A 9,974-nucleotide genomic window follows, 5' to 3' on the forward strand; every position below is an offset into this window, starting at 1 on the left:
TAAAAGACTTCAATATATAACATTAATGTTAGATTTCCACTGAAATAATAACGCAGGCAGACATAATGTGACAGTAGCACAAACACAGAAGAGTCACAAAATCAGGTGACTCAATTTTAGTTAATTACATCAACTATATCTAACGTTTGGGAACATTATGTGTGTTCAGCTACGGGTCATTTCAGACCAAAGAAGGCTGAAAGCGGTGACCTCGATCCCACCTGTCATTTTACATAAATTGTCATTAATGGTTCCTACATCCCTTTCTTATTACAAGGCATGAATAAAATGTACCTTAAACTTTTGATCCTTTCACCCTTTTTAGAGTTTTCCGACACACTAAAAAGGTGAAGGGAGTGTTTAGATCCTTGTTTCTTAACTCTATTTCCCCTTTCGTGGCCAAGCCCATATTTCACCTCATTTCATCAATATCTCATTTAAAATTTATCTCGGGAATTCCAAATACATGGGAAATTGGCCAAATCAAACTACTGTCCAATATCACATTAGGTTACTTATGCTGTTGCCCAGCTAGAGCCATGGATGTGGATCCCTCCTCTGTTTGGAAAAAACATATCAAATGTGTCTTTCTACAGAGCCTCCTGGTGGTTTGGCTGGCTAATGTGTATCATATAACCTTCACATCCTGGTTGGAGTCCAGCCTGGGATCTTTTTTTTGCACAAGAAAAGGAAAACTCAGCCAACCAAACAGGAAAAAAAAACAACCTTTATTTAAAAAAAAAAGTTAAGGTGTTGTTAATAGTGTGATGTCCATCTGCCCTGTTTCTAATGCTACAGCAAGAGGGTGGACTGTGTGAGATTTAGATGCCAGGGTTTGTCTGTGTGAGCTCCTCGTTGTCGGCTGCTGACTGTGGGTGGTTGAGAAGCAGAGGTCCGTTTCCGGCAGGGTCAGAGGTGCACAGTATCCAGTGGTTGTTGTCCTGCTCCGCTTTGTGAGAATCCAAGAAGGTGTGAGCCGTCACCTCGTACTCTTTGCCATATGTGGTCCTAAAGGGACACAACTGTTAACCTACAGAACGACAACAGGCATGTGGGTGTTGTAACATGACTTTCAGCTGCCATTTGGAGGTCGTAATCTGTTTGAGGAAAGGTGGCCATGGAGAGCTGACTGCAACTAAATGCACAACTTGATCATGTCAACAGAAGTGACATTTTGATGGGTAACTGGGTTTTTTTTTTTAACCAAGTGTTGAGTGGGTGTACAATGCTTCATGTCACTGTAACCTAGTTTTCACTTACTTACTTATTGTAGGTTGACCTACATGCACATTGCAGTTTTCTAAATTCCCTTTCCCTCTTTTTGTATATTACACATTTGGTTATTTGTGCCATTTTTCAGTGGACCTCCAAATTGACATCAGAAATGTGAGCAACACAGTTCAAAAGCTTTTATATTGCATTTAACATGGCAACATATTCCCCTTGTTTAGGGTCACTGTTAAAGGGAAAATGGAAAATACCAGAGGAATTGATCACCCAGAACAGCAAGAGCGTGGTTTGTCTTGCAGTGTATGATCAGCACCTTCACATTAGCCTGTTAAAACACACACACACACACACACACACAAAAGCCTATAATACTTTCTCAGTGCAATGGAGTCGAAGGAAAGAAACACAAAGCATTTTATATACTGTTAAGTTAGTCTCCTCCCCAGTCACATCTATCTCCACTTTCTCAGGTCCCTTCAGTGCCTTTCTCCACCAATCCCCCAGATGCCCTTGAAACCTTCCTCCTTTCCTCATCGCCTGACTTCCCGACCCATCCACACACCTGTTCCCACTACTCAACACCCCACCCACCACATTTACCAGTTCACTTTCTTTGCTCCCTGCCAGACTGAACTTAAATTGCCGTGATTATGCCTAATCTTTTTGGCCTCGGTTCTGTTATCTGTTCATTTGTTGTTTGAAACCTGTAACCTGCCTATCTTGACCTTTGGCTTTAGTATTGGACTTTGGATTCTTGCCTGCTCCTTGTCAAATGTATTTGCCTGTTAGTCTGATTCTCACGGATGTCATAATCTTATGTACTTTTGCATTAAACCACTGGATTTGACCTCAGTCTGTGCTGTCATCTGAATTTGGGTCTTATTCCCAGTTATATTGCACCCGGCACTCATGACGGCAACAGAAAGTGACAACTGGTGGAACATTTAACCATTTACAGTAAAGACTTACTGGGACAGGCTGACCCTCATATTCAAGTCTCTCCTGGGGATCAAAGTGCGCTATCTTCCACCGTGACAGAAAGCACTTGTTGTCATCCAAGTTTACTTCCTGCAGGCGGGACTTCTTCGCACACTTAAAACGACATCACAATATTATGAGACTAATATAGTAGAAAATCTAATGAAAAGAACAAACCGCTGCATTAGTTGTGCACAAAAGCTGTCTGCATGTCCTCTCTGTTAAACATTTCATCAGAGTTAATGGTTGTCCAGTGTGATATATGAGACATTGACTGCCTTCAGTAAATGTTTAAACTTGATCTACCTTTTGAAAACTTTGCAGGTCACTCGTCAAGTAAAGCTGGGAAGAGAGAGGAAGAGAAAACACTTTTCAGACGTACTGAAGTAACAGAATCATGCTAGCTTGTTGTATTTAACTGAATACCACTGTAATGTAAAAGACAGCAATTCTGTTCACTAAACAAAATGATATTCATGTAACTCAGAAATGAAGAACTGACAGTAAAAAGGGTTTATTTCTATTCATTATTAAAGGTGTATTGCACCAGTTTAGTATTGCATTTCCATAAAGTTTTAGGACACAGATAGACAGACAGATTTTGAAAAGGGCAACCGAGGCAGAGATGTCACAGACTTTTCAACTTCCTCTAATGTCAATTGCATCTATGATTAGAAGCGCCTTTCCCGGTAAATGTGCTGTTCTTTCATGCTCCACACCCCCAGTCTGTAACACAAGCTTTGTCAAAACTTTAAAGTCTCCAAGCCCCACTGAGAGAACCTTGATCCACAATAATCCATCGTCAGAGTATTTTCTTGGAGTCCCTTCAGAGCACACAGAGGATGTTACACAACTGTTTTCATAGACTGCATAGTAAATCTCATGACATAGAACTGAACTCCACGTGTAAAAGTGGGGGAGTGCCCCTTTAAAATAGTAGTTAGTCTTTGCGTAAAGGACGTAATTATTTACAGTATATGTGTGCTTGTGTGTTGGTTCACTTACCCCCCCAGCGAAGCCACTTGTTGTTTTCAGGGCAAAACTTTGCTCAAAATGCAGAGTCGATCCTTCAGAAGTGCCATCTACACTGCAGTCACACAAGCAGTGTTACAGGTGTTAATCTGGGGGAGTTACCATGAGTTTATGTGGACGTGGTTTAAAGTGTGTCTGTGTGTGTACCTAGTAATGATGAAGGCAGTGCGTGTGCACGCCTGAATACCTCTTCCTGCACTGACTCCACATGGGGGTTGAATGCAAGGCGAAGGAACCTTCGTTAGACTGTTGATGTCTGCGTTGATGCTCACTGCGCTGGGCACCCTGTTTTCTCCTCCCATGTTCACCAACATCACGACATCCCCAAAGTGCAATCTTCCATCATTTGTCACAGTGAGATTCACCTACACACATGAACAAACACCACCAGGGTTATCACTACCACTCCTCTCGTCACGGAGATATTACTGTTGTTTTTAATGGCGGTCTTAATCAGCTTAAACTCATTTTACCGGTCTCAAAATGTTCTTTTTGAGGAAGTCTATTTTCTGGGCAGCAAGCTCACCCCTCTCTTTTTTCTCCAGATACTCTTTCTTTGCATCCTGGAAAAAAACATCAGTATATACAATGCGTATTCTTTCATTTGTTTGACTGTATATAAGTTTGATTTTTCACAACATCATTGCATCATTGTGAGGTCCTTAGGTCTTGCTCTGAAGCGATTACATTGGCATAATAATAAGCACAGTAAAAACATAACAACTTTATTATCTGCTGTTTTGTTCTTTGTTACTGAATTGCCCCTACACAGTTTCTGTGTCCGCATGTCACTGTTGAATGCATGTGTTACTAGCAATTTGCAAGTTTAATGTTCTGGCTGAGTCATTGCACATTCATGCTGTGCTGACAAACTTCAAACCTTAGACTGTGTTATGTCTATGGTTCACACCCACATAACCTTATTTAAAATTTTAAAAGAGGGAAACATGGAGCCTTGGATCTGAATACATCTCTCAGGATGAACATCAAAAATCTTCAATGAACAGTTGGAAAAAAGCAAATACACATATGACACTGTCAGTCAGCATAGAATATGATCAACTGATCTTTAAAGGGATCAACATTGTATCATCATTAAGTAAATCTTCAGTTGTCTTTCTTGCTCTGAATTACTTATACTGGGAGTATGATAAATACTGTATTCTGCCCTACGCTTTCATGTCTGTCTCTGTTACCGATGAGGCCCTAAAGCATTTCTCTTCCCCTCTGTATCTTTTTACTGTCAGTGTAAATATAAATGTGCAATTCAGCATTACACATGCTTAAATTTAGCTCCGTGTAACTTCCATATTTGTCTTGTGGTTACAAGTTGTCTTACCCTTTTGTAATACAATGTAGCTGCTAAACAAAAAAAAAAACTTCTTAATCATCCTTCCCTTAAATGTTATTGTGGTTATCCTTCAGACATTATCTAGCAGGTGTAAGCATGATGTTAAGTAAGCTTTAGTTAAGTAGCTTTAAAATTTGAGCGCTTATTTTGAAACAAACCTCCTCCAAGCGCAGGTCCTCAGTCCAGTTTCCGATTTTCACATTTGTTCGATAAGTTCTCGCATGGGCCATTCTGGATATATGACTATATTACACAAACTATTTGTGCAATAGTTTATTTAGATGATACGTTAAGCTATTTTTGGTGTTTGACCAGTTAGCCGTAGCGCAGCGTAGCTAGCTAGTGGTTCGTGTGGTGGTTTCTATGGTAACTGATGGACCGACTGACGTCTCATCTGTCAGTTCTCGTTGATTGTCGCGAGAGGGCGTGCTGGTGTAGCTGCTGCTATCCAGTTAAATATCCAGTGAATTCAGCTTGATCCCCTCTCACTGGAGCATGACGAGCTCAGGAGGAAATACTGACGGGTTACAAAAAAAAAGTAAACATACGTGCAGGATATTACAGTCTTAAAACAATCAATCAATTAATTGATTGATTAATTAAAAAAACACACACATAGAAGCAGGTACACACACATGCGAGACTCACGTGGCGTTGTTATCATAATTATACTAAACTGCACACAATAATGCAAAAACGACATATTAATGGGTCTTCTACTATTTTTAATAAGGAGAAGAATAAGTTGTTAAACGTTCTGAATTCAGTGAATTACAGAATCGTAGAATCACAAATCAGTTTATGTACAATCCTTCACACTTACTTTAAAAATAATATTATCTGCTCAAGTGTATTTAGTCTTTGTTTATATGCATAAATCAATTATAACAGCTGCAATTCAGGCTGAATCTGCATGTTTCTGCTGTCCATTTTGTGTGTGTGTGTGTGTGTGTGTGTGTGTGTGTGTCAGTGGCCATTGGCTCGGCCTCTGGCTACAGAGCCATTTAAGTGATTCAGTTTGTGGCTTCTTTCCTTCAGTGAGTCACTGTCATCCTCTTCTTCATCACTCCTGTCGTCACCTTCCAACTGCGGGATGAGGAAGAGAAGAAAAGAGGTGGAAAATAAGGGCGAAACAAAGACACAACAAATGTTACATGTGACTTGTAAAATTCGCATTGTTTTCACACACTTCTTTCCTTCACATTAATGAATATGCCTGTAAAGGCCACACACCTTGCTGAAGACGAGCTTGTAAAACATCCGTGATATGAGGAAAGCCCAGTAAAAGTGGAGCATCTGCAGAACCAGCAACATCACGTTGAAGAAGTAGTAGCCAAAGAAGGGAGCAAACTCTTCCAGTGGGTATACCCATGTACAGTGGATCAGCCTGTGTAAGACAAGCACGCATAATATTTTCGCACATTACACCAAGATCACCTTCATACATCACGCTGCGTCCTTCCATTTCACATACGTACCAAAATGGAAAAATGACAAGTCTTGTCACCACAAAGAGAACGGTAAAGACCACAAACATGGCGTTAGCAGTCTGGTGCCACTTAGTATAGTTGAACACCTTTGCACCCTGTTAGATAAAAATAGTGAAAAGAAACAGGTTCACTTCTTTGTCCGAAAGGAACCGTTTATAGACAGAACCTAAAATCACTACAGGCATATTTGCTACTGACATTTACTTTGAATTAAGAAAAAGGTCATTTCATTAGTGAGACTGTCTTGATATTTGCTGTTTAAAATAAAACTTTCCTGCCTACAAAGATATAAGCAATCAGTTAGACATCTTGAGTCCAGTTTCCACATATACACAAGTGTATGTGTTCCTGTGTATATGTAGAAATACATCTTTGCAATCTTAAATTACTTTGTGATGATAGGGAAACAGTTACTTTAACATGCACATACACTGATGTAGAAAACAGCACAGACCTCAAGCAGCACGTCAGCAGAGTCATGAACTGCCATCACAAGCGTCCCAATACGGATGTAGTTTGAAATCCAGGAGAAACTAAGGAGAGTCAGTGTGGCAATATGATGAATCACCTGCTCTTTGAAGTCCTACATGCATGCACACACACACACACACACACAAACACACACACGACAGGTAAACATGTATTTATTGCATCTTTATAACTTAAAATTGAATCACAGGTTTTGTTTTAAAACTGATGATCGGCTTGTGTGCATCAGTCTCTTGTAGACAAGTGGACAGGAAGAGAAGAGAGAACTCCCATGCTTCTTTTTGCAATAAACTTTATTAGAGACACAACGTTTCAGTCCTTAGACCTTCATCAAGTAAAGTATCAATCCTTTGACCTTCACCACGTTTAACTGACTGAAATGTTGTAAAGCTGACACTCGAAAATGATGTGATGATAAGTTTTTGCAACGTTTTGTGGTGCATTGTGCATAATGAGTTCAGGTGAGATGAAATTAAACGCTTTAAATAAGTTTGATACTCCACTACTCCATTTTTTAAATTCCGCATACATCAGTACACTCACCTTTCGTTTCACATCAAATGTGAGGCTGAGGAGCAGAGAAAGGTAGAAGCCCATTTCCAAGAGATAATACCAGTACTGAGATGACAGCATGGACTGCAATGATGCATAACACACATACAGATGTTTGTCACTGTGTATACTGTATAATTTTACAAGCCATCCTGATGGCAATGGCAAAGCTACTTACTTGTTTAGGGAATCCAGCCCAAACCTCCTTGAGATTATAAAGCCAAGGTTTCTACAGCCAACAATAAAAGAGAGGGAGAGGAGTGTGAGCGGGGGGGTTGGAGAACAGCCTTGAGAAAATGCAACAAGGGTGAATATTGGCCACAAGCTCATGCATGTTTGTCTGCCATGTCAACTGCCACAGTGTGAGAAAAACCCTGGAGCACAGAGAGACATGAGTTATGAAGACAGACAAGGAGTTTCACATACTGTTCACAGAGAAATCAGAAAAAAAAAAGAAGTAGAGAAAGACAGTATAAGGAGAGAGAAATGTTTCACAGCAGCAGAGCGAACAATTATAACAATACATAAAACATGGGAACAGACCAAAACTACTTACGTCGTGGAGAGCAAGGACTCCACAGACAAATGCAAAGAAATAAAACACACATCTCCAACTGTTGACAGACAATAACAATGTCACATATTTACACATGTACACTTGTGTTCTCACATTACTGTATAATCACACACACAAGCACATGTACCTGGCCTCACAGAACCTCTTGCGTAGCCCTGCACGCTCCTGGTTCCTCCTCCTCCTGAACCAGACTTGAACTCTCCTCTCTGGCCAACTGGTCTTCTTACACAGAGACCTCACATCATCCTGAGACACAATCCAAGGGAAACAATCCAGCTGTCACTCTCTTTCCACCCCAGGATGCACGCTCTCTACAGTTAAACAATTTAGTCGCCACCTTTACTGTCTGATGAGCAACATTGGATCCACGTCTAATTTTCTGTGCCTCAAATTTCAGTAAAAACAGTAAAAAAACCAGTTTATGTTTATTCAACTCCAAGTGTATGTTTGTTCACACATGGCTTCATTCTTTTCAATTCTGTAGTGAACTTTGTTGTAAATCTCGTTTTGGAGTTTCCATGGAGAAGTGCTCTAAGCATATAAAACCATACAAAATGCTGTATATAAAATGCTGTTTATTTGAGACTGCCGTATGGGCACAACAAACCATCTTTGTTTTTCAGTGAAACGGCCAGTTTGACATACCTGTGATGGAACCTGTGCTTGGCTGCAGAAGTAGTTTTCCAGGATGAGGTTTGGCTCTGCTTTGAGACGTACCCTGTCTCTGATTCCCCAAACATCAGCCAGTGGTGTGGCCAGGTAGCTGCACAACAGCACACAAGCAGCATTGCAATAAATATTTGTCATAACAAATCATCTGGTGCAGCTGTTTCTTTGGAGTGTAACATTGCTCCAGACAGTTTGTGCAACATAATCCCAGTATTCTGAGACCACACATCTGCATTGCCAAACTCGCTCACTGACAGCAGGCACTTTTCCTCACATACTCTATATTCTCACCTCTCAAACAGGTATCTGACTAGGAGCAAGCAGAGAGCACAGGGTAGAGCAGCGTAAAGGTGAGAGGCTTTAGCATAGACACGACCTTCGCTGTCCTCCAGGTCAGACCAGGAGACTTTTTCTGGCAGCCACAGACGCTCCCACCACAGCCACTCACTGACTGTCTGCAACATGCTGCTGGGAAACACAGAGATCACCTATGAAAGAAACATCTACTTGTACAACTATGATGCAAAACATTTTGCTTCATGTTGCTTAACAGTGGGTGGAGATTGGTCCACTTGTTTCCAACACAAAACATGAGCTCACTGATATAATGTGGCTAGATTTTTTTCTACCTTTAAAAGAAAGTTTGATTTTAAGACTCAAAGTAAGACTGGATTGAAAATTAGTTAAAGTGTATTTATCTATTTTTTCCAATTACAGCATGAAAGAAGATCAGGTGGCCAAAGTTGTTTGTGTTCACTGTAATTCTACAGCAGTTTTTAAAAAAAATAAACTGAACGCCGCACATAGGCTGGCATGCTAATGCAGCTAGGGCTCTAGTCCACATGGATCAGCAGCCAAATATGCATCACATTTTCGTCTTGAATCTGCAGCGCTAATTTTTGGTTGTGGGCACTATCATTTGCCACAATCTCCTACAGGTCTCTGTCAGTACAACTGCTCTGTGGACATGCAATGATAAAGGTATACAGTAATTTGGAGATGAAAAACACGTACAATACACAATAGATTCCAAAGGGCAAGGGAGATAATGAAGGGTGAGAAGCAATTCTCCGGGAGATTAGAGAGAAGTAAAGTCCTTTCTCTTGTGGACTCTGCCCATAACAGAGTGTAGATAAAAGCATGCTATTTGAGCAGTTAGAAAACTACTTTCAAAATACACCATCGTGACTGTCTACAATAACATAAATAGTTATAGATATTTGATCTATAAATATTTGAAGTCAGTATGGGGAAACAAGCGTACGTACCTGCAAGCAGAGTTGTCAAGACAAGTTTCAACAGAAGAGAGGGAGGCTGAGCCAGAAGATGGATTCACCACGTGTGACAGAAACTAAAGTCTTCAATTTAAAAAATCTCCAGTTTCATGCCTACAAATTTCCAAGTGATTTCGTATTCAGTTCTTTGTTTCATGTCCCGTATAGTTTACATCCATTATGTATACACATGCCCATGTATACACACATACTCACCTTCAGTATGTCCAATGTGAGATGTACTGTGTGTTTTCCAGGGACCTGTCTGTGTGAAGCCTGTCTGTTACTCATACAGTTCACGTACTGCTCTTGTTCCCATCAGATAACAGCCC

At 40.4% G+C, this 9,974-nt stretch overlaps 2 protein-coding genes across 4 annotated transcripts; both read right to left on the minus strand.

Annotated features, from left to right (window-relative positions):
- Positions 1 to 708: 708 nt before the first annotated feature.
- On the minus strand, positions 709 to 4,821 carry cfap161 (cilia and flagella associated protein 161). Its single transcript, XM_070831414.1, has 8 exons — positions 4,750 to 4,821; positions 3,714 to 3,803; positions 3,388 to 3,605; positions 3,214 to 3,295; positions 2,515 to 2,550; positions 2,200 to 2,322; positions 1,482 to 1,555; positions 709 to 1,008 (listed from the first exon to the last, which is right to left on the minus strand). The coding sequence occupies exons 1-8, from the start codon at positions 4,819 to 4,821 to the stop codon at positions 822 to 824; spliced, it is 882 nt and encodes a 293-aa protein (XP_070687515.1). The 3' UTR covers positions 709 to 821.
- A 579-nt stretch (positions 4,822 to 5,400) lies between these two features.
- cers3b (ceramide synthase 3b) lies at positions 5,401 to 9,974 on the minus strand. Of its 3 annotated transcripts, none has more exons than XM_070830745.1 (12): positions 9,859 to 9,974; positions 9,637 to 9,756; positions 8,660 to 8,836; positions 8,345 to 8,462; positions 7,827 to 7,945; positions 7,679 to 7,736; positions 7,301 to 7,351; positions 7,114 to 7,206; positions 6,536 to 6,664; positions 6,070 to 6,176; positions 5,825 to 5,978; positions 5,401 to 5,677 (listed from the first exon to the last, which is right to left on the minus strand). In XM_070830745.1, exons 3-12 carry the CDS (start codon positions 8,830 to 8,832, stop codon positions 5,558 to 5,560), a joined length of 1,122 nt encoding a protein of 373 aa, XP_070686846.1. In that variant the 5' UTR covers positions 8,833 to 8,836; positions 9,637 to 9,756; positions 9,859 to 9,974; the 3' UTR covers positions 5,401 to 5,557. The 3 variants fall into 3 exon arrangements, with proteins under 3 accessions (XP_070686846.1, XP_070686847.1, XP_070686845.1); XM_070830746.1 differs by having other exon boundaries at positions 8,660 to 8,856; XM_070830744.1 differs by having other exon boundaries at positions 5,402 to 5,677; positions 8,660 to 8,833.

Source organism: Pempheris klunzingeri, chromosome 5 (assembly GCF_042242105.1).
Source record: "Pempheris klunzingeri isolate RE-2024b chromosome 5, fPemKlu1.hap1, whole genome shotgun sequence".
Taxonomy (NCBI): Eukaryota; Metazoa; Chordata; class Actinopteri; order Acropomatiformes; family Pempheridae; genus Pempheris; species Pempheris klunzingeri.

What these genes read in the sequence shown, in the direction of transcription:
- cfap161 (XM_070831414.1), bottom strand. Translation starts at nt 4,821, where the DNA reads ATGGCCCATGCGAGAACTTATCGAACAAATGTGAAAATCGGAAACTGG. An exon ending in ACTGCCTTCATCATTACTAG is followed by an intron (nt 3,296 to 3,387) that starts GTACACACACAG and finishes GTGTGACTGCAG; the next exon opens with TGTAGATGGCACTTCTGAAG. An exon ending in CAAGTGGCTTCGCTGGGGGG is followed by an intron (nt 2,551 to 3,213) that starts GTAAGTGAACCA and finishes CTCTCTTCCCAG; the next exon opens with CTTTACTTGACGAGTGACCT.
- cers3b (XM_070830745.1), bottom strand. Translation starts at nt 8,832, where the DNA reads ATGTTGCAGACAGTCAGTGAGTGGCTGTGGTGGGAGCGTCTGTGGCTG. An exon ending in AAGCACAGGTTCCATCACAG is followed by an intron (nt 7,946 to 8,344) that starts GTATGTCAAACT and finishes ATTGTGTCTCAG; the next exon opens with GATGATGTGAGGTCTCTGTG. An exon ending in ACAAGCTCGTCTTCAGCAAG is followed by an intron (nt 5,678 to 5,824) that starts GTGTGTGGCCTT and finishes CTCATCCCGCAG; the next exon opens with TTGGAAGGTGACGACAGGAG.